Source organism: Chiloscyllium punctatum, chromosome 19, assembly GCF_047496795.1.
Source record: "Chiloscyllium punctatum isolate Juve2018m chromosome 19, sChiPun1.3, whole genome shotgun sequence".
Lineage (NCBI taxonomy): Eukaryota > Metazoa > Chordata > Chondrichthyes > Orectolobiformes > Hemiscylliidae > Chiloscyllium > Chiloscyllium punctatum.
In genome coordinates, this window is record NC_092757.1 from 89,813,876 (window position 1) to 89,838,200 (window position 24,325).

At 38.7% G+C, this 24,325-nt stretch overlaps 2 protein-coding genes across 4 annotated transcripts in view; one reads left to right on the forward strand and one right to left on the reverse strand.

The window, feature by feature from the left end:
* The window catches only part of med13a (mediator complex subunit 13a), a 220,407-nt gene extending 213,938 nt beyond the window's left edge, over nucleotides 1–6,469 (forward strand). For both annotated transcript variants that reach the window (XM_072590029.1, XM_072590030.1), the window contains exon 31: nucleotides 299–6,469. In XM_072590029.1, the coding sequence (XP_072446130.1) occupies nucleotides 299–431 (133 nt within the window). In that variant the 3' untranslated portion in view covers nucleotides 432–6,469. The remainder of the gene's footprint in view (nucleotides 1–298) is intronic.
* Nucleotides 6,470–7,027: 558 nt separating this feature from the next.
* Nucleotides 7,028–24,325, reverse strand: part of ints2 (integrator complex subunit 2) — a 60,238-nt gene continuing 42,940 nt past the window's right edge. For both annotated transcript variants that reach the window (XM_072590035.1, XM_072590036.1), the window contains exons 20-25: nucleotides 23,159–23,360; nucleotides 21,477–21,713; nucleotides 20,255–20,362; nucleotides 13,585–13,690; nucleotides 11,277–11,453; nucleotides 7,028–8,526 (exon numbers count right to left, since the gene is read on the reverse strand). In XM_072590035.1, the coding sequence (XP_072446136.1) occupies nucleotides 8,345–8,526; nucleotides 11,277–11,453; nucleotides 13,585–13,690; nucleotides 20,255–20,362; nucleotides 21,477–21,713; nucleotides 23,159–23,360 (1,012 nt within the window). In that variant the 3' untranslated portion in view covers nucleotides 7,028–8,344. The remainder of the gene's footprint in view (nucleotides 8,527–11,276; nucleotides 11,454–13,584; nucleotides 13,691–20,254; nucleotides 20,363–21,476; nucleotides 21,714–23,158; nucleotides 23,361–24,325) is intronic.

The window sequence follows — 24,325 nt, forward strand, 5'->3', positions numbered from 1 at the left end:
CCTCGTATGCTGCCTGACCTGCTGTGCTTTTCCAGCACCACACCAATCTATACTTTGCATCTTGCCAGTGAACAGCTCAAGTCTCCCTTTAATCTTTAATAGCCATACCTTCCAGACCTATTTTTAGACAGATGCACAATAAGTCACAGACCCACTTCATTTTAACATAAGTTAACAGGCCTAAAACACACCAAGTTTTGCTTTTGTAATAATATAAGGAGCTTGTACATGCTTATATTTCGATTTCACATTTTCAGTAAATGTTTGTTTAAAATTGTAAAATTCCTTTGAACTCTAGGTTTGTTCTAGAACAATACAATGCTCTTTCTTGGCTGACCTGTGACCCTGCCACCCAGGACCGCCGCTCCTGCCTCCCTGTTCATTTTGTGGTGCTGACGCAACTGTACAACTTCATCACAAGCATGTTGTAAACCTAGCAAAAGAGCTCGAGGATTTCAGGAATTACTCTTCGAAAAGGGATATCGTCTGAGAGGGTCATCAAGAGCAGGAATTGGTAGGAAGGGAAGCATACATTACTCATGGAGAACTTGGAGGGATTCTTGGAATTGGGTCTGAATGACCCCAGGATGCCCCCCCATTAATTGCCTGGTGGGTTTTAAAGCCACAGGCAGTTATCCAAAAATGCCTGCATCTTAATTTATTGTAAGTTTTTAAATGTTGTATAAATTGTCTTATATTTTGTATTTTTTTTAATTTTTCAAGAAGGTCTATACTGCCTTCAGGCTTTAAAGCATTTGTTGTACTAAAATATCTATAATCGTCTTAAAAGTTTGCTGTAGGTTGCTATAAAGTCAGGGGAGGGAGAGCAGCAAATATCTATTGGTTTAGTGTACATTTTAGTAGGGGTGGGGTTAGTGTTAACCATACCTTGTGTGTGGTAAAAACGCAGCGAAGCTGTGGATGCAGAGTACTTGTACAGTAAATATGTTCACTGTGTTTATATAACTGAAAAATACATCTTATGGCATTTCTTATCATGCATTGTGAAGCCAGCGCTAAAATGGGAGGGGTTGGGGAGGGGTGGGGGGGTAGAAATGGGACTGAGGAGGAGGGTTGCTCTGGTCAAGGTCAGTCCCAGTGACCTGCCTATTTGTACATAAAGAAGTCAGTAACTTTAATTTGTTACTACTGTGTAAAAAAGAAAAATTGTGCAGAATGGTAACTAAATTTTGTAGCAACAGAATTTTTTCCAAAATTGAATCAATGCAATGCAGGTGTGTTGGTCTGTTGTAGTGTTAAGGTTTCTAGGCCCCAGACTCTTATCATTGTCCGAACTTAATGATGGCTTCAGTGAATGGACCGCTTTACAGATCCAGGTACCACAATCCCGAGAAAGTCACAGTAGTGTTCCTTCTCAGTTTTTTTTTCTTCTCTGACCATTTTATGTTGTAATTTAATAATTACCAGACCTAATGTTTCTTGCTATCGAACTCCATAGCTGTGACTTATAATTTTTTTTTCACTGTTCATTCATCTCTCTGTACAATTATAAACCTGTTAATATTTGGATAACTTGTTTTTAAATATGCTTCAGCACTCAATTGTGGGTAACTTGTATTAAGATACAGGTCTTTGAGGAAGACTATCTTTTTGAGAAAGGAGAACCCTATAGATTCTGTAGATTTGCTTATGGGAATCTGTCCTTACACCATTTCATTTCCCCCCCCCCCCCCCCCCCACTCATGTCATGTCCCACTCCAGCTTTACAGTGCAGTGCCTTCCCTCTTAATAGCCTAAAATGTTTAAGCATTGCCTCGAAGTGTGTTTTGATAAAACAATTCTAAGGTTCTAACTAATGGCATAGTTTGAAGCTAAAGAAAAAATGCATTATTTTAGGAAGTGAAATTACAGCCATCATTTAAGAAACATTGTCATTTGCAATAGGATTTGGAATAAATATCAATAGAGTTGATTCACGACATATTATTAGTTAATCTCCTCCTATGGTGTTTCAGAATTTGCAATCAACCCAGTTCAGAGATGGTATTACACACCTCTGGAGTAGATGGGACTTGAATCCAGGCCTTTTGGTTCAGTAACAACACTATCAGTGTGGTACAAGAGCCCCCCTATGGTGTTGTGCATCAAGACCAATTGTAGGCTTCAGCTGAAGGATAGCAAAGGCTAATTGGACATGGTCATGCAAATTAAATTCACTCCTGATTTGAAGTCTCATGTTTTGTTCTTTTAAAATATTCCTATAATGCATTCCTCTATCCACATGAAACTGTATGTTAAAACATGCTGGACTTTAGTTATACTATTTTGCCTGTGATGCTATACTCCTACTTTTGAGAGAGAGCTTTAATTGTAGTCTGACAAATTTGCATAGACAAATCCCATATAAATATGAATGCGAGATCAGTGTTCCCAAGGAAGTGTGTGCAGATGGATTTCTAGTATTTTTCCATGTATGTGTGTATAACATGAGAATTACTATGCAGTTACCGTAACTAAAGTATTATAACTGTTGATGGTATTTAAGCCTTGACAAAAGTGAGACCAGACAAATTTCAAATTGAAGAAGTCTTAAATTCTAAGATCTCTTAAATTTAGAAATTTCTAGCATCCATGCATTTCTGTATTAGATTATCTATTAAATGTGCTGCAAAAATATGCATTTGAGTTTCATCTAAAAGAAGTCTTAATCAAATTTTCTAATAAAATAATAATTTTATAATTACAATTACAAAAAAGTGAAATTTGCTGCAAGTGTTGGGTGTCTCCGATCACTTGTCTGAGTTGTTTTCAATTTGTTAATTTCAAGAAGTTTCATCAAATTTCACTGAAACCTGTTTACGTTTGTTTTCTTGCATTTTTTTTAAGACTGGCTCGATAAGAGAACCTTTCTAATATCTGAAAATATTTCATTACAGCAGTAACTCCTTAAAAACCCTGATCAGCACTACTCTATAATGTTCACTCCTTTGAAAAAGATAAATTATGCAAGAACACTAGAACAAGATCCAACACTTTTTTAAAAGCCATATGTGTCCTAATGTAAAAGCTTTAATACATATGCTAAATTTATAAGCGCCTTAATTGTTTAACTATATATGTAGTTGCTATTACTTTGTTGAAGATACTTTTTTAGGGAGGAGGTTGAAAGCTGTTTTTAAATTTTAAAAAAATGTTGCACTGAACCTTAAATACTATGAAAACAATTCAAAATGGTTAATACTGTCATGAAAACATTTGGACTGTTTCTTGAACTGAAGGCACTTTTTTGTTAAAACTGTTGAACACCTGGCTCCCAGCCTTGAACAGAGCCTTGAGTCATTGACTTCTTGAATTCCTATACCTTTTGTCTAACTTGTGAATTTTCACACTGGATGAGGCCTCTTGCAGGATCAAATTTATTCACTTTTAAGTGCAAAGTCAGATGAAGGCATGAGCGAACCAGCTTGGCTCATTTTTACAAAGTGTTTGGCCTATGTCGAGGTGTGATCTGCTGGAAATTGGGAGAACATGTGGATGTTTTGTTATAAGAAGGTTGATAAGGATGTCAGGGATATTAAATCTATATTGAACGTATTATATTTTTGCTACCATTGAAGTCCAAGCCCAGCTTTATTCTTGATACATTAAATTGAAAACCTAGCATGTTTTAAGGTCATTTGAATCATGCAGCATAGTGGTTAGCACTACTGCCCCCTCACAGTCAGGGACCAAAATCAGTTCAGCCTTAAGTGACTGACCTGTCTGGTTTGCATGTTCTCACCACGGTCTATATGGGTTTTCTGGTTTCCTCCCACAGTCCAAAGATGTGCAGGCTAGGTGGATTAGCCATGCTAAGTTGGCTGTAGTGACCGGCAATGTACAAGCTGGGTGGACTAGCAATGGTAAATGTGGGGTAAAAGAGGATAGAGGTTGTAGGATGCTTTTTGGAGGGTCCGTACAGAATCAATAGACCAATGACCTTACCTGTACTGTAGGGATTCTATGCCTCATGCTGTTGTGGAATAGCATTCTTTGGCTGGGGTGTGGCTATGTTGTATAAAACAATCAGAACAATTTCAAGTAGAAAGAACATTACTTTAGCAAAGTGTTTCTTTCTATTCTATTTACTCATGGAATGTAGGTATCAGCATGTGTTGCCCATCCTTGAGAAGGTAAGCTGCCTTTTTGAACCACTGCAGTCCATTTCATGTAGATAGATCCATAATGCTGTTAGGGTGGGAGTTCCAGGGTTGTGGCTTAGCAATACCTGTGGTATATTTTCAAGACAGGACGGTGAGTAGCTTGGAAGGCATCTTGCAGGTGGTGGTGTTCCCATGTATCTAGTGCCCTTGGCAGTGATTGTGGGTTTGAAAGGTACTGTCTTGGGAGCTATGGTGAATTTTTGCAGTGTACCTTGTAGATGCTGCTACTGAACATCAATAGTGGAAGAAGTGAATGTTTGCAGAAATATTTCTGCAGCTGCTATCCTGATATTGGAGCTATCAGTGCTAATCTCGTTTCCTAATTTCCCTGTATATTTCTTTGTACTTTATCTAAATCCTTTGTGGCTGCAGGGTCATTGTCTTTTATATTGCTGAAATGTATAGCAAAATATATATACACCAATATGATAAATGTATTTGTAAATGATAGCATTTAGCTTTTTGTAAAAGGTATACCATGATTACCTAGTTAATTTAAACTGGATTTTTAAGCACAAGCTCCACAACATTTGAAAAACTATAGTAACTGCACACTTTATTTCTAAACATAATGTCAGAGAACTATTAGGTTAAATAATTTTTTTTTGTTTGTCTTTCTTCCCCATTGTCTACCTGCCAACATATTTATTTTCAAGTTTTAAATCCCCAGTCCATTAATTTGAGAGGGAGGGGGGGCGGGGGGGTGGATGCACAATTGTTCAAGAGCAGCTATTAAGAGGTGAGCTCTTTTGACCTTCCATTTGTCAGGGGTTTCTACACCTCATAAATATTATTGGGAACCAAGTATTTCTATTTTATGTGCTTGAATATGACTTGGATATCTATCATATAAAACTTTAGATACTCTGTTTCTGCTTCTCATTAATGTTAACCACAGGATATCAGTAATCAAGACATATTTCCATTTAAACTAATAATTTTTTTTTGCCTTTTTAGTTTCTCATGACATTGGGTAAGTTTTACAATAAAAATAATTTTCAAATTTAAATTGCGCAACAAGAAATTGGATTCTTTTACTGTCAAACTTCATTTTCCATAACTTTTGGAGACCAGTGAATAGTATGACATTTATTTACATTTATTTAGGTGGCAATGTACAGAAACAAAATCAATCCATAACAATTAAAGCAGTGATCGAAACTTTAAATATTAATCATATAGCTGTATTCATTCTAGACACATGGCCTTATACTTAATAGTTTTAAATAACTAGGTGACTATAAGAATTCTTATTCATTCATGGGATGTGGGTGTTGCAGACTATTGCATTTATTGTTCATCTCTAATTGCAGGTGCTCTTGAGTGCCCACCTTGAATTGTTGCAATACTTGACATTTAGACATACCCACAGTGCTGTTAGAGTTTCAGAATTTTTAACTGAGATGGAATGCCAATTAATATCAAAGACAAGATGGTGTTGGAGGCAAACTTGCAACTGTTGTTGCTCCAGTAGTTCTGTCACCATGGTCTAGGTGGTAGAGGTAACCGGTTTTGAAGGTGTTGTTGAGCTAGCCTTTGTGAGCTCTGTCAAATTGCAGCTGTTACCCACAATTTATTGCTAAGATTGTTTTTAAATATAGGGAAAAGCAGTCATTTAACTGGACTGTCTTTTAATACAAATGTTAGTAGAAAATACCTGAAAACTGATGTTTTTCTGGCGTTTCACAGCATATGGTCTCCATCGATATCTGTAGCATTTTAAATTTTCTTGATTTCCTGGTCATGTTGAAACCAGGATCTGAAAGTGGTCCATTTCATGTGCAAACACTAGCAATCCCAATACTTTATTAATGCATTGCTGAAACGTTTGTCTTATTTAAATTTCATAATTTAATCTTTTTGTCAAAATATTTATAGATTGAGCTGAAATTGCAGTAGATTTAAAAAACTCAAATTTTATTAATTGTTGAATTTTACAGAGTTTGATGCCTTGCTTATTTTTTAAAAAAAAGGAAAAAAAAAATTGGGAGAACATGCCATGTTTTGCTGAATAGTTGGTTGTCTGTAACAACTGGGCGAGCAGAAATGAGACCCCAGCTGTGGTGAGGACTGGTCCACTTTTTTTCCCCTTTTTTGCGTGTCCTACTTTGGTATAAAACATCCTGCTTGTGAAGCTGCAGTTGTGGTTCAAGAGTCTTTCAACAAATTATGAACAAATTTTAGTCTGGAGATCGTGGCAAACACTAAAAGCTACATACAGTCCAAAAAAAACAAATTATGGTTGAATTGTTCAAAAGGTTTATACTTTTTAAACATTTCCAAATAAATAATTTATTCATAATATTGGTGTGACCCTGTTTTTGCATTCATTTCTTTGTTGCTGACTGTCTCTCAATGTATTACATCTGTTATTTGAAGTTGCAGAGGAAGTGTTACTGTGACTATTACCTAACTGGAAATATACAATTAGTCAGCTGAAATCAGAAAGACTAATCAATTAAAAATTTGCTTGTTTTTTATAATATGAACTAAAGGATGGCAGTCATAGTAAAATATTTTACTATCTTAGATCATTCAAAGTTTTGAAAGTACTTGTACAGTTTCTCAGGTTTTTGAGGTACAGGACATTATATTGTCCTTATTCAGTAAATGTTGTATCACAGTGTCTTCATTGAACCTAGAGACCATAATGGGGATGCTTCCTGTGGACTTTGTTTGAAATGTGGCACCTCAAACAGTCAGTTTTTAATGTATGATTTAGACACTTAAATCTTTAAATTTGTATTAACATTTTAATTCCTTCCTTACAAATTCCAAACTCTATTTCTTCTATCTTAAAACTGGTTGGAGTAGCCTGTGTGCAATGTGAGAATCTCCACTTAGAATAATAGAATTGGCCACAGTTAATTGGCAAGATTGAAGCTTTATTAGACATTTTCTTACAAATTTTACTTAACCTCTGCTTCAAGCAACAGTTGTAAAGTTGACCCAGTTAAGTCCATCTAAAAATACTATGCACTGCTTTACTATCACCACCACATTTTTTTTCACTCTATGCTTCAGATCAATAGCAGTCAAAGAGAAAATACAATCAATTGTTCTCCTTAGGAGTAATCAGAAGCTCTGGCTTGAACAAAGGATTCAGAACCACCAATAAAATCTGTGATGGTGTCAATTGATCCTATACAAGAATAATCAAATAAGTGATCGCAAAAGATGCACACGGCAGTGATCTACAGCCAAGCTACAGAAAATCAGAAATTGAAAACCGAGGGGTAAGGTATCTAAAGATCAAAAATAGAAAACAGAAGGGAAAAGGGAGGAATTTGTATTAGGAACAGCATTTTTGGAGTTGGAGGTTTGTAGCTGAGAGACCACATGCGACCCTTGGTTTTGCTACTATGGCTTTGCTACAAGGACTTTTCTTGAGAGGAGTGGCACTTGGGTTCCATGAATCCAGCCCAGAGAATCTGTAACAACTTCAGGAGTTAAGTGAAAAGGTTAAAGAAAAAAGCAGAAAAGCAACTGAAATTCTGTAATACAGTGATCTGGGTGTCCTTGCACATGAATCTCAAAAGGTAGTACACAGTTACAGGGGAAAAGGAACAATAAAGAACAAGACCACAGTCACATCAGCCATGATCTTATTGAGTAGCAGAGTCATCTTGAAAGGAAGAATAGCCTATTGTTGCTCATATTTCTTCAATATATAAATTACACAGTGCTACCAAAATAACACAAACCCCTGAGCTTCATTCTGGTATGAAACAAATGCATATTTTTGTGAAAAGTTTTTAAAAACCATGTGGTAGGAAAATAATTATTTGTGTCCTTTGAGTACCATGGATAAAGGTTAGGTTGAGGCACAGGAAAGACTAAGTTATCATTTCCGATTCAGTTCAACTTTATGGTCATTGTATACACAAATTCTTTAAGAGCAGGAATAATCTTCAGTTTGGCCAGAAAGTTAGTCCACTTTCAAATTTTTTTTTTCCCCCACAGAAGTATCCATCCAAATTTAAAGTTAGTCACATTTCAATGTTACTGCAATCCCTTTCAGTCAGCAAGTTGTACACAGAGCATACCCGAATACAACTTTGGATTAGAATCAGATGTAGTTTCAACTGTCTCAAAAGCAACCTGTTACCACACTCTGGTAGCACTATGCACAAGGTGGTACAATGGCTTTTACATTTGACAGAACTTTCTCAATTCTGTTACTAAACTCCAACAACAGCTGTGTTTATTATCTCCAGAAATGTTGCTTCAACACGCTGGCACAGAAGCACATCAGGATCCAAACATTCTGGTACAGGTGTCTCACTATGTTTAGTCCTGTCCAGACCTGCAGTGCAGTAGAAGTCAGGAGTTACTTCAGTCTTCTCCTTTAGATATTTGAGACCTGTGTAAAGCATGTCAGAGTTTCCATAAAGTAAATAGTAAAAGGAATCAATTCAAATACAATACTCAAATGTATTGGTTTTGGAATGGTTGAGTGACCTCCTACTTGTTCATATGGTACCATGATCTTACTGAATGACAGGCTAACCCCTGCCTATGCCAATAACCTTTCATCACCCAGATAATCGAATCTACCTACTTAGAGTCGCACAGAAACAGACTTTTCAGTCCATGCCAAACATAATCCCAAACTAAACTAGTCCAACTTACCTGCTCCACGTCCATAATAATCCTCTAAACCGTTTCTATGTATTTTAAACGTCAAAATTGTACCCACATCAAACACTGCCTCAGGAAGTTCATTCCATACACTAACCACCCTGTGTAAAATTATTGGCACTTGTCTTTTTTTAAAATCTCTCTCCTCTCACCTTGAAATCCCCCGTCCCAAGGAAAAGACTACTACCATTATCATCTATACCCCTCATTATTTTATACACCTCTCTTCTGTGTGGTTTCAGCTGGAGCTCGCCAGCTCCTTTTCCTTTTCTTCCCCCCTCTTACTGCAATTTCTCTTCCAAATCCTTTCTTTATAACTCAAAACTTTCCATACCCAACAACATCCTGGTAAACCTCTTCTGAACACACTCCAGCTTCATAATATCCTTCCTATACCTGGGTGAAGAGAACCAGCAGAGGTGTCACCAATGTGGTCACCTCATCAGGACTTCCCAATTCCTATATTCAAAGGACTGAGCAATGAACCACCTTATCTATATGTGATGTAAACTTCAAGGACTACACAATTGAAATCCTAGGTCCTTCTGTTCTAGAACACTACCCAAGGTCCTATCATTAATTGTATAAGCCTGGCTTGTTGAACCCAAATGCCATTCACCCAAATTGAACTGAAAAATGGTAGATGAAGTTCACTGACCATTTGATCAAAATCACTTTGTAATCTTAGAAATCTTCTTCACTGTCTACTATGCCACCAATTTTAGTGTTGTCCACAAACTTACCATCATTTATGTAAAAGATAAACCAAAGAGGACCCAGAATCACTGGTGACAGGTCTCCAGTCTGAGAAGCAACTCTCCAAGCACCACACTCTACTACCATTAAGCAATTATGTATCCTGTTGGCAAGCTCACACTGTAAACCATGTAACCTAACTTTACGAATTAGGTGACCAGTAGAACTCTGTTTACTTGGACTTTAGTAAAGCTTTTGACAATGTCTATGTTCTACCCTTAATCTTATTGTAACTTCCTCAAAAAACTCAATCAAGTTTTTGAGACATTATTTTCCTCGCACAAAATCATGCTGACTAACCATAATCAATGTTTGCCTCTCAATGTCCATAAATCGTATCTTTTAAAATCACCTCCAACAATTTACCCTTAAAGTGAAACTCTCAGGTCTGCCGTTCCTCAGTTTCTCCTTACAACCTTTCTTAATTTCCCAGAACATTAGCCTGGGGATCTGCTTGCTAGGCTTGTGACATTACCACTACATAACACCTCCCCTTAATAAATATTTTCAGTGGCATAATGGTTGATAACCTGAGGTGACAGATTTTTAAAAATGATCTGCAAGAATACTGTCATGTGACCTGGAATGCTTAAACTGAAAGAATGGAAGAAACAGATTGTGGACCTTTCATAAGATAATTTGATAGCTATTTGAAGGGACTAGAAAGACTTGCGTCTTAAAAATATTTAAACATTCTGCATTCAATGCCTTTTGAGGAAGGAAATTTCAATCCTCAAAAAAAAAACAAACTAATCTGTTTTAAATGGATAGCTCCTTATTTTTAAATTGAGCCCTAGTTCTAGATTCTCTCTTAGGAGGGAACATCCTTTCCTCATCCACTAGGACCTCAGAACGTCTGTCAAACTCAAGAGGATAGGATAGGCTAGTATCCTCTAAAGATATCCTCTTCATTCCAGGTATTAGGCAGTAAATCTATTATCTGCTTCAAAAGCATTAAAATCCTTCTTTAAATATGATGACCAGTACTGTACAAAATACTCCAGTTATACAAGGCACTGGTGAGATTGCATCTGAAGAAGTATAACAACCCTACTGTTGCATTCAGCTCCCCCACAATAAAATAAAACATTAGTTTTCCTAGTTACATACTTGTACCTGCAATTTTAACCTTCTGGGACAGCCAGATCTCTCTGCATTCCTCTCACTAATTAGACTTAAAAAAAGCATATTAAGTCTTTCTGCCAAAATGGACAGTTTCCCACAGTATGCTCCATTTTCTAGACATTTATCGATTCATTTAACCTGTCTATATATCCCTTTGGAGATTCATCCCCTCTTCACAACTTTTTTTCCCAACTATCTTTGTAATCTGGATACTATGGCACAACATCATTGGTCAAAACCAGTTAGACTGGTAGGAAGTTACATATTTCAAGATGGCATCTCTGTTACATTGTGATATAGTATGCTGACCCAAAGCTGAAGGAATGGATCGCTGGTTTGTACAAAGTTGGAGACAGGCTTGCATGCTACCTTCCCTCTTTTCAAAGTTTAAAGCATGTGAAACGCAATCTGAATTTACTGATTTTTGTTTCTGGTACCAAATGTAAAGGTGCTGCACCTCAACTAACAGTACTGCACAATTGGCCAATAATAGGGGATGCATCACAGACATAAAGTGTCATCTTCACGTCTAAGATTTACTCAATTTAAAGTAAATAAACATTTTTAATCACTTAACTCTCAAATACATACGTGTGACGATGGGATCAATATCCTGTGCTTGAGTGGCAACATGTGAGGCACACACTTGTCCAGTCTGGATTAGTAATGAGGTTACATCATCATATAGTGGAGGAAAAGCTCGACAGAAAGAAACCAAACAGGGCAATGTAGGCATGAAGAAAGCAAACCGCTTGGCCTGGGTCAACACTATAAGGAAAAAAAAGATTGTTTTAGAAATTCATTTGTTATCGAGACTGAAGTTTTACTTTGCAAATACTGATCAAATGCTTTCCACGTTTACTCAGTCGCTGCCTTAATAAACACAAAGATAACCAGTTTGTTTTCTTCTAAACCGTACTATTGTTCATTGCTCTCTTGGAATCATCTCTCATCTCCAGGTGTTTAATACACTTGCATTCTTTTCCAATAGACCATAATTGTAGAACTTACTGCCTTCAGCAGTTTTCACAACCCTTAAAATCCAGGCCAATGGAATCCCAATTTAGATTTTCAGAGGAAATCAAAATTTATTAAAAACTTCATCCATTTGCTTAAACCATGGTAGCAACTAAGGAACAACAGTAATTTCTTGGTGACTTTGTACACAGTTTCAAACATTGATGTTTTAGCAGGAGATTAATTTCTTTCTCAGATTTTGATTTTAATTCAGGTTTTCTGTAAAATAAAAGCAAATAAGAACATAAGAACCAGGAGTTGTCAATCAAATCATTGGATTTTGCTCAGTTTATACGATTAGGATTGATGCCACCTTGGCCTCAACTCCCATTTTACTGCCTGCTTTCCATAACCCTTTAAACTGTTACTAATTAAAAATCTGGTCCATCTCCTCAAATTTGTTCAGTGTCCTGGCACCACTGCGCTGTGGGATAGTGAATTCCATAGATGGAGGACCCTTCGGAAATTCCTCTTCATCCCTGTTTAAATCTGCCACCCCTCAGCCTAAAACTATGACCACTCCAGATTGTCCAAAATAAGGAAAGATCCTCTTTATGTCTATTTTATCAACCCCCATTAGCATCTTGGATATCTCAATTAGACGTCCTCTTATCCTCAAAACTCCAATGAGTACAAGCCTGAACTGCTCAATTTCATCATGAGGTGAGCCTGGAATTAACTGAGTGAATCCAATGCAATCTTTGCTCAAGTAAAGAGACCAAAACCGTGTGTAGAATTTCAGGTGCAGTGTCACCAACGCTTTTTTTGGTTGCAACACTTTCCTACTTTAATACCCCATTCCTTTAGCGATTAAATGCTAAAATTGTATTTACCTCATTACCTGCTGTACCTGAATACTAGCTCAGATTCTGAGGGGATTTGAGGTTTCTCTCTATTTAGGTAATAAGTTGTCTTTTAATTCTTCTGACCAATATGGATAATCTTACACTTATACACATTAAACTCCATCTGTCACATTTTGGCATATTCACCCAACTTATCCATTTGTAAATTTATTTCTTTATTGTAACTTTGTTTTCTACTTATTTTAGTGTAATTTACAAACTTGGCTATAGTACATTCTATCCCTACATTCAAGACATTAATATAAATTGCGAATAGTTGGGGCCCTCCGAACAGAATCCTGTAGCACTTATAGCTTATCAGAAAAAGACCCATTTATCCCAACTTTCTATTGGTTAGCCAATCCTCTATCAGAGCTAGTATATTACCCCTAACCCTATGTGATCTTACCTTGTGTGGCACCTTATCAAATGCTTTCTGGAAATTGAGATATACTACATCTACAGGAGCCCCATGATCCACTTTGCTTGTTAAATCTTCGAAGAATTCTAGTAAATTAGTCAAACACAATTTACTCTTCATAAAACCACGGCGACTCTTGTGGATTATGTTCGGACTTCCCAAATGTCCCATTACCACTTTATCTGTGAGCACCACTTTTAACTCAACAGTCTCGTCCATTTTATGCTAATTTTCTTTCAAACTTTATCTTTTTGTTACTTTTTTAAAAAAAACCCTTTATTGGTCTTACTCTCCAACCTGCCAATGACTTTTGCAAAAGTGTACTGCAGTTTTTGATTTATGTTGCCTTTAACTTCCTTAGCCATGGCTGTATTTTTCCCCTCTTTCTTACAGTCTTTATTCTTCTCTGGACTATGACTGGTAAATCTCTATTTTGGAGTAGTGACTTGGGGTTTAAAAAGATATTTATCCCTTTAAGAAGGGTTGGAGCAAAGTCTATCTTTCACTGAATGAAAAGCAAGCTCATTCTCATTTAAAGACTCTGTCCAAGATGCATTTTACACTAAAAATAAAGGAAAGGATGGTTTAATGTCTTACCAGCAATTGAGGACCTCACCTGTGAGTACTGTTCCCATGACATTGATGGACAAGCGAGCTACACTGAGAGACTTGGGCAGTGCATACTGGATACACAAGTGGGACAAAAGCTGAATAGCAAATATCTAAACAGAGATGTAATTTATTAGAATTTTTTGAACAAATTATTTTCGAACATTCTTGACCTCAAACTTCTTGTTTTCAGGTTAAGGTCAAGATGTGGGTTTTGGGTTGGGGAGGGGGTGCACTTTAAATCTACTCATCATGTCCAATACCTCCATAAAAGTGTACAATGCCAACATTTCTACATCTTAAATGAATGCAATAAATTTCACAAGGTGTGCAGAATCAGATCAATTCTCTTACATCTGAATATAGAAAATACCAATTATTTTGGAGGTGGATTATTCTCCATAATTTTTAAAAGTTCATTTTATCATATTTTAAAAAAAAATAAAAGTTATGATCTATTATGGACCATGCCAGATACCCTCAAAATATTTTAAGAAGGTAGCCTAGACCATAACCTGTAGTGCCTCCCACCCACCTCCTCTAAACTTACATCACTCGAGGAAAATCAAATAAGATTTTTTTTCTCTTTGGTTTCTTGGTAAGGGACATTAGCAGGCAATGCAATGTTCCTCCTGTGGAATGTTTGAGGTGAAGGATACCATTTGTGTCCCAGCTGAGTACACCTAATTCCAGCTCCTTGAAGACAGTGTTAGGATACTGGAACTGGATGAACTCTGGATCATTCGGGAGGCAGAGACAGTTATAGATAAAAGCTACAGGGAGGTGGTTACTCCTGGAAATGAAGATAATTGGGTGACTACTAGAAGGGTAAGAAGCAGTCAGTGCAGGGATCCCCTGTGGCTGTTCCCCTGTAAAACAAGTATCTTGGGGTACAGGTCTCTTACACAGAATCTGTCCCCGTTGCTCTCAAGGGAAGGGAGCAGAGGAATAGTGCATTAGTCATTGGGGACTCCATAGTTAGGGGGACACTTAGGAAATCCGAGAGATTCATGGTTGGTATGTTGCCTCCCAGGTGCCAGGGTCAGTGATTATCAGATCATGTTTTCAAGATCCTTAAGGGAGAGGGGGAGCAACCCCAAGTCGTGGCCCACATAGGCACTAACAACATAGTTAGGAAAAGGGAATGTGATGCAGAAATTCAGGGAGCTAGGGTGGAAGCTTAGAGCAAGAACAAACTGTTGTTATCTCTGATTTGTTACCTGTGCCATGTGCTAGCAAGGTGAGGAACAGGGAGAGAGAGCAGTTGAACACATGGATAAAGGGATGGTGCAAGAGGGAGGGATTCAGATACTTGGATAATTGGAACTCATTCTGGGGTAGATGGGACCTCTACAAACAGGATGGTCTACACCTGGGGGGGGGGGAAATTTGCTAATGCTCTTTGGGAGGATTTAAACAAATTTAGCAGAGGTTAGAAACAGGAAAGAAGAGGTCACCCTGTTGGGTGTTTTCTGTAGGCCTCTGAATAGTTCCAGAGATGTAGAGGAAAGGATTACAAAGATGATTCTGAATACGAGCTAGAGTAACAGGGTAGTTGTTATGGGGGACTTAAACTTTCCAAATATTGACTGGAAATGCCATAGTTTGAGTACTTTAGATGGGTCAGATTTTGTCCAATGTGTGCAGGAGGGTTTCCTGACAGACTGTGTGGATAGGCCAAGAGGAGAGGCCACATTGGATTTGGTACTGGGTAATGAACCTAGTCAGGTGTTAGATTTGGAGGTAGGTGAGCACTTTGGTGATAGTGACTACAATTTGGTTAAATTTACTTTAGCGATGGAAACGAACAGGCATATATACACCACAGGGCAAGAGTTATAGCTGGGAGAAAGGCAATTACGATGCGATTAGGCAAGATTTAGGATGGAGAAGGAAACTGCATGGTATGGGCACAATTAAAATGTGGAGCTTGTTCAAGGAATAACTACTGCGTGTCCTTGATAAGTATGTACCTGTCAGGCAGCGAGGAAGGGAGGGAACCATGATTTATTAAAGAAGGTCAGGGGGAAGAAGGAGGCTTATGTAAAGATGAGATGTTATGTGAAGGCTCAGTTAGGGCGCTCGAGAGTTACAAGTTAGCCAGGAAGGACCTAAAGAGACAGAGTCAGGAAGAGACATGAGAACTCTTTGGCAGGTAGGATCAAGGAAAACCCTAAAGCAGAGGTGGGGAACCTGCGGCCTTAAGGCTGCATATGGCCTTCTAGGCCATTGTGTGTGGCCTTTTGAATGAATCCAAATTTTGCAGAACAAATCTTTTATTTTTTTCGCCCTTTATTATTTTTATTTTAATCTTAAAATGAATGTATTTGAAATACCAGAGAGTAAAAGAAAATTCAACAAAATAATCCTCACAGACCGACTGCCACAATTAAAAAAAATTTCGACACCTGCTATGCTCATGATTGAGTTATAGTGCGACTCTAGAATGTACGTTATCTTCCCCGCCTGACTGGTGCCACTACGCCAGTCTTTATCAATTTATGACAACAGTGCACATGGCTTTCCATTTGAAGTGAAATTTGAGAATAGATACACAAACTAATTGTATCAACATTTATATAATTGAAGTGTCTTGGATGCGGCCTTACAAGATGAAAAAGGTCCCCACCTCTGCCCTAAAGCTTTCTATAGGTATGTCAGCAGTAAAAGAATGGCTAGGGTAAGATTTGGGCTGAAAATGTGTTGCTGGAAAAGCACAGCAGGTCAGGCAGCATCCAAGGAACAGGAGAATCGACGTTTCGGGCATCAGCCCTTCTTTAGCCTGAAGAAGGGCTGATGCCCGAAACGTCGATTCTCCTGTTCCTTGAATGCTATGCTGCCTGACCTCCTGCGCTTTTCCAGCAACACATTTTCAGCTCTGATCTCCAGCATCTGCAGTCCTCACTTTCTCCCCTAGGGTAAGATTTGGGCCAATGAAGGACAGTAAGCGAGGTTGTGCATGGAGTCTGAAGAGATAGGAGAGGCGCTAAATGAATTTTTTTTATATTCACACAAAAAAAATGTCAAGGAGAATACTGAGACACAGGGTATTAGACTAGACGGGATTGAGTCAAAGTAGTGTGGCGCTGGACAAGCACAGCCAATCAGGTAGCATCAGAGAAGCAGAAGAGTTGATGTTTCAAGCATAAGCTCTTTATCAGAAACATTCATAAGAAGGAGATGTTAGCAATTCTGAAGTATGAAAACAGAAGTTCCCTGTGCTGGATGGGATTTATCCTAGGATTTTCTGGGAAGCTGGAGAGGAGATTGCAGAGCTTAATGTTGTCATTATCTACAGGAATAGTGCCAGAAGGCTGGAGGATAGCAAATGTTGTCCTCTTGTTAAGAAGGGGAGGAGTGACAACCCTGGTAATTATAGACCAATGATCCTTACTTCTGTTGTGGGTAAAGTGTTGGCGAAGGTTATAAGAGATAGGATTTATAATCATCTAGAAAGGAATAATTTGGTTAGGTATAGTCAACATGGTTTTGTGAAGGGTAGGTCGTGCCTCACAAACATTCTGGAGTTCTTTGAGAAGGTGATCAAACAGGTGGTAAAGCAGTTGATGTGTATATAGATTTCAGTATAGCATTTGATAAGGTTCCCCACCGTAGGCTACTACAGAAAATACAGAGGCATGGAGTTTAGATTATATTAGATTACTTGCAGTGTGGAAACAGGCCCTCCGGCCCAACAAGTCCACACCGCCCCGCCGAAGCGTAACCCACCCATACCCCTACATCTACATCTACCCCTTACGTAACACTACGGGCGATTTAGCATAGCCAATTCACCTAACCTGCACATCTTTGGACTGTGGGAGGAAACCGGAGCACCCGGAGGAAACCCACGCAGACACGGGGAGAACGTGCAAACTCCACACAGTCAGTCGCCTGAGGCGGGAAATGAACCCGGGTCTCCGGCGCTGCGAGGCAGCAGTGCTAACCACTGTGCCACCGTGCCGCCCACGGTGGGTGATTTAGCGGTTTGGATCAGAAATTGGCTGGCTGTAAGACGACAGAGGGGGTTGGTTAATGGGTAATGTTCATCCTGAAGTTCAGTTACTAGTGGTGTACTGTAAGGATCTGTTTTAGGGCCACTGCTGTTTGTCATTTTTATTAATCTCCTGGAAGGGGGCACAGAAGGATGGGTTAGTAAATTTGTGGATGACACTAACGTTAGTGGAGTTATGGACAGTGTGAAAAGATATTGCAGGCTACAGAGGGACATAGTTAAGCTGCAGAGGTAGGCCGAGAGGTGGTAAATAGAGTTTACTGCAGAAAAATGTGAGGTGATTCACTTTGGAAGGAGTAACAGAAATTGAGAGTGCTGGGCTAATGGTAAGATTCTTGGTAGTGTGGATGAGCAGAGAGATCTCAATGTGCATAGATCCCTAAAAGTTGCCACCCAGGTTGAGTGTTAAGGCGCCAAATGGTGTGTAACCCTTCATTGGTAGAGTGATTGTGTTTCGGAGCCATAAGGTCATATTGCAGCTATACAAAACTCTGGTGTGGCCGTACTTGGAGTATTGCATACAGTTGTGGTTGCTGCATTATAGGAAGCATGTGCAAGCATTTAAAGAGTGCAGAAGAGATGTTGCCTGGTATGGAGGGAAGGTGTTAAGAGGAAAGGCTGAAGGACTTAAAGCTGGTTTTGTCAGAGAGGAGGTCAAGAGGTGACTTAGAGGCATACAAGATGATCAGAGGATTTGAAAGGGTGGACAGTGAGAGCCTTTTTCCTCAGATGGCGATGGCTAGCACAAGGGATCATAGCTTTAAATTGTGGGGTGATAGATATAGAACAGATGTCAGAGGTCGTTTCTTTACTCAGAATAGTAAGGGCATGGAATGTTCGGCCTGCAACAGCAGTGGACTCACCAACATTAAGGGCATTTAAGTGGTCATTGGATAAACATATGGGTGAAAATAGAATAGTGTAGGTTAGATGGGCTTTAGATTGGTTTCACAGGTATGCGCAATGCCGACAGCCTGAACTGCACTGTAAAGTTCTATAACTTGTATTTTTTAAATGACAAATGTAAAGTGGATATTCCAGGAGTGATGCAGCTGGTCAAGCCACTCTGTTTCAAGCAAAACAATTTATTTACACTCTGCAGTTGAAACATGAACAAAAGAGAACTATTTTGAAACCCAACTAACAAAATCGCAACTTAATGAAGCTATTTCAATTCCCGCAATATCCCATAAACACATCCCTTGGCAAGTGGTATATTCAAACGCAGGTTCTTACAGGCAGGAGAGATTTCAGAAAGTTCAGGCAAGACCTCTATTGAAACATGGAGCCTCTTTTCATTATAGACCACTCCCATTTCATTGTACAACTGTTTTAAAGAAACCTAAAGGCTTCCTCTGATTGTTCACTTAGGTAGCATCTGTTGGCCATTTGAAAGAAACCCAGGACAACATAACCTTGTTAAAAGGGGCCGAGTAGTCACATCAGTTTAATAACATCCTTCCACTAGCAGAATTGTATGTAGTACTCCAAATGTCTTTATCAATGTCTTGCACAGTTGTAATATGGCTTCCCAACTCCTGTACTTAAAGGTGTGACCGATGAATGCAAGCCTGCCAATGCAACATATTGTCTACCGGTGATGCCACTTTCAAGGAACTATGTACATGTACCCCTAGATCCCTCTGTCCTACCATTAACTGTACAAGTCCTGCCCTGGTTTTATCTTCCCAAAATGCAACATCTCACATTTATCTAAATTAACCTCTGCCATTCTATAACCCACTGGTCCAGATGATCAATTTCCTGTTGTACACTTAAATAACCTTCTTCGCTGTCCACCATCTAACTCTACTAATTAATCTATCATGCTGAACCTTGTCGATGGCCCTGCTAAGGTCACATAGACAACATTATCTTCTTGGTCACTTCTTCAACTCAATCAAGTTTGAGAGACATGATTTCCCACGCACAAAACCATGCTGACAACCCTTAAATCAGTCCTTGCTTTTCCAAATGCATGTGGATACATTCTTCTTTTCTGGTCGCTCAGCTCAACTACCTGTCGCCTTCACAAACACGAGGTGGTGCATGTCACAGCTGAGTTCTCACACCCTCACCATTACCATACAGTGGGTTTCAAGCATTTGGCTGACTTGGTGCAAAGTGAGCTTGTTGAAAAAAAAAATGGGCAGAAGCTAATTTCTGCTGGAAGTTTTCTCAATAAGATCAGAGGTAACTTGTGGAAAATGACAAGTGATGATTGCAATGTCAGAGTCATAGAGATATACAGCACAGAAAAGATGTGATCTATATGGACTTCAGTAAGGTGTTCGACAAGGCTCCCTATGGGAGGCTGGTTAGCAAGGTTAGCTCTCACAGAATACAGGGAGAACTAGCCATTTGGATACAGAACTGGCTCAAAGGTAGAAGACAGAGGGTCATGGTTGAAGGTTGTTTTTCAGACTGGAGGCCTGTGACCTTAAACAACAGACCATTTGAATTGAAATATTTTTTTAAAAAGTGTTTGTTCTGCCTTTTTGAGTGTGAACGTTTAAATTGCATCAGTGTGAAAAGTGTGGGATTATTAGATGGCAAAAGAAATGCAGATTGTTACTGTAAATGTCTTTCAAATACTTAACCTTTTTCTAAAGTCTGCCTTTTAAGCATGCACACAAATACAGTCACATAATAATTACATTACCTGCTTTTCCAGTTGTGGTTGTGCTAAAAGTTCTGGAATGAAATCCAGGCATATGTGAATGGACGGAATTCCAGCCACAGTTAGAGGCAACAGTTCACTCGGGTAACCCTGTGTAAACATCACCTATAATTAATATTCTAATGATTAGCACTAATGACTACACCAATCTTTTTGTTAAATAAAAGTTGGAAAATGCAACAAGTCAGGTCCAATTCATGCAAAGAGGGGCCTGGATTTTTCTGATGGCCACAGGCATTATTCCAGCATAGATGGGAGTTTCGCATGGGGACCTTAGTGAATCCCCATTACAGCAGAATCTGAAGGAATTGCCTGGGAAATTGAAAAACATGTTGTACAATTCCTCCATGAAATCCCTCTGCAAGTCTCCATTTAAAGCAGAGATTTTGGAGGGTTCTGATGAAATTAAGTAAGTACTTAACTCAGGAAAGACAGTCTGACTCACACTTAACTCACATCCTTGGGACCCAACAACCTTACTCCTCTCTGGAAGAGACCACCCACAGCCCTCGACAACCCGTACCATTCTCAAAACAAGATCTGGACATGATCTGCCTTGAGCCATTTCCAGGACTTAGCCTAAACACTAACGCTCACTTCAACCCCTACATCTTACTCAGCTGGTACCCTAACATCAAAAGTATCCAATATGCTGAAATTCTGGACCTTTACATTTCAGAATAGGAAGTGGTTGCCTTCCCCTAAAAGTTCTGCACAATGACAGAATAGTCCAAAACGAAATATTTTCTGCATTTCTGAAGGTGTCTGATAAATTCAAATTGGCTCCTCTTGTAAAACGGGCAGAGTGGCTATTAGCAGGAGATTACCATTCCTCAAAAAAATCAGGCCAATACTCAATATTTCAGTTCAATGAACTGATGAAAGGTCATGATCTGAAACATGAGGCTCCTCCATCCACAGATGCTGCCAGCTCTGTTTAATACTTTGAAGCATTCTGTGTTTTTATTTCACTCTGCTGGTGCGGGTGAACAGAAAATATCTTATGGATCACTTCTGTATTCCCCTAGTGTTTGGACCAGCATTTTTCATTTAAATTGTAATTCAAAAAAGGGATTAAACCAGTCAACTATCTCACTGTTGTTATGAAATGTTTTAAGTACAAGTGCACACTTCGGAAATATGCTTTTTCCTGTGAAGCATATAGAGAAATACAAGAAATGCAACTTAACTATACAGTACTGACCTGAAAGTGAACAAGTTTAGCAATATTTGGATCTGCAATAAACATCTGATGCAGGAGACAGCAGATGAGACACTGCACTTCCCGGACATTGCTCAATAAAGTTGCCTGAGTATTCTCCAAAGGTTCAGTCAGATTGAGGGTTTGATCCTGCTGTTTCAGGACCTTTCCTGCACTATGTGATCGCTCCTCGTCAGTAAGCAAGCAGATTTCCAATAGAATTTGAACAGCTGCACTGTCCTGTAAAGGAGAGTTTGTTTATGCATGGCATCAGATTTACCTTTTCTGTTTTGAGTTGCCAAACTAATGCTATTACTGAAAGGCTGCATACAAACATACTTTTCTTTCAGTTTGACCTGATTTTGATTACTTGCAGTTTTTGCATATCAAACCCACACAGTTTTATGATTTTAAATGCATTGTCTCAAAGGGTAAAGATGAAGATTCAATAATAACTCATAAGGAATATTTCAAGTGGGAAACATTTGCAGGGTCATGAAGGGCTGGGACAGATGGAGAGGTGACGGTGATATAGTGGTAATGTCACTGGACTAGTAATCCAAAACCTTAGTTAATGTTCTGATACATAGATTCAAACTCTAAAATAGCTAAAGGCGAGGTTTGAATTCCCTAAGATGGGGTATTTCAAGACTAGGGGAGTCTTGGAGTATTGAGAGACTGGAGTATTCCAGTAACGTGTGTATTTTTGATTTTGCTTTGTGCCTTGTAGGAGTATACCCAGATCTCCCTGAAGATCAACATTTGAAAGTTTCATAATGTATGACTCTTTATTTTTACTACCAAGTGAATAATTTCACCTGTAGCCACATTATACTCCAGCTACCAATGTTGCCCATTCATTCAATTTCTTTATAACTCTGCAGCCTCCTTGTATTATCCCTTCACTTGAAATCCCACCTAGCTTTGTGCAATCAATATGGAAAAATTACTGTCTGTGCAAATTAATTCCAAATAGCTAAAGCTTCAGTACTATTCTGTACTGTACACTGCTAGAAAAAGCTTACCAACTTGAAAGATCCCAGTTTGTCCCTGCACTGTTTTCTGTACCCTAATCAATCCTCTATACACACGAAAACTTTATTCTCCAACTACTTGAGAACCTTACTTGCATAATTTAGCATTTTGTGTGCATCTTATTGAATGACTTATGGAAATCCAAAATATATAACATCTACCAGGTTCCCCATTACTCTAACCTCTTCATTACTCAGTTAAATCCTGAAAAAATGACTTTTGTAAAACCAGTGACGTAGAATAACAGATCTAAATAAATAACTCCCTTACAATTCCATTTCTTCTCTCTCCCTCTGTTTGACAATAGCAGTTTTACAATGTTAACTTCCAATCTGCTGGGACCAAAAAATTTAGCACCACTATTACTGCAGCTACTCCTTTTGGAATCATAGGATGTGGGCATGGGGATCCATCCACTTTTAGTCCCTTAACCGTCTCCAAAGATTTTCTTGTTGCCTTTGCTTTGACTTTGTAACCTTTACCATGCTGCTCTAAATTCCATTCTCCTTCACCGAAAGATGAAGAATACAGTCAGTTACTTCATTACGCATACTGGTCTGCATTCAAGATGCTGCAGCATACACCATGATGGTTTGGCCAAATGGCATCCTTCTGCACCATGATCATTCTGTGATCAGAATGTGTTTTACCTGGGCTGACAACAAAGCATTTTTCAGCTCCTCTCTTGTGACTTCTGGGGCTTCAGGTTGCCCAACTACCCCCATGGTGTTATTCTGATATGGTTTGCTGTCCTGATCCACATTCTCCTTCAAGTGAGCACTTAGGTACGCTTTTGAAGCTAGAAGGTATCCATTAAGCATGTGCAAGGTAATGTCCATTAATGGAGGGCACCTTGGAATAAGACACAAATAATAAAGACATTGAAACAACAGATTATCCTTAAAATAGTGGACATGGATCATCATAGATCCATTCAAAAAAATGTGCATTTGGCTTTCATATTTCAATGGAAGTTGGGGTAACTAGGGCTCAGTATTAGTCCAATTGATCAAGATCTCTTTGTAATCTTAGATGACTTTCATTATCGACTATACTACCAATTTTGGTGTGATCCAAAAAATGACTAATCTTGCCTAAATTCTCATCTAAATCACTTATATAAACAACAAACAAAAGTGCACCCAGCAGAGATTCTGGCACAACACCACTAGCTGCAAGCCTCCAGTTCAAAAAACAATCCAACACCATCACTCTGTCTCCTACCATCAAGCCAATTTTGTATTCAGTTGGCAAACTCTCCTTGAATCCCATTTGATCTAATTTTACTAATTAGTTTACCATGTGGAACCTTTCAAAGGCTTTACTGAATTCTATGTAGATGATATATAGATCTGCCTCAATCTTTTTGGTTACGTCCTCAAAAAAAAAACTCATCCCTTACACAAAGCCATGCTGACTAACCCTAATCGTGCCTTGCCTCTCCAATTGCATGTAAATCCTATGTCTCAGAATTCCCTCCAACAATGTACCCATCACTGATGTCAGACTCACCATCTAGAGTTCCCAGTCTTCTCCTTACAGCCTCTCTTAAATAAAGGCACAACATTAGCCACCCTCCAGTACTCTAGCATCTCACCTGTGGCTGTAGGTGACACAAATATCTATTGTAGTGGCCCTGCAATTTCTATCCTAATTTCCTGCAACATCCTGGGATACATGTGATCAGGTTCCTGAGATTTATCCACCTTTGCATTTCAAGATGTCCAGCATCTCCTTTTCTGTAATGTGGACTGTTTTTAAGACATTAGTATTTATTTCCCAGAGTTCCCTAACTTCCACTTCTTTCTCCACAGTAA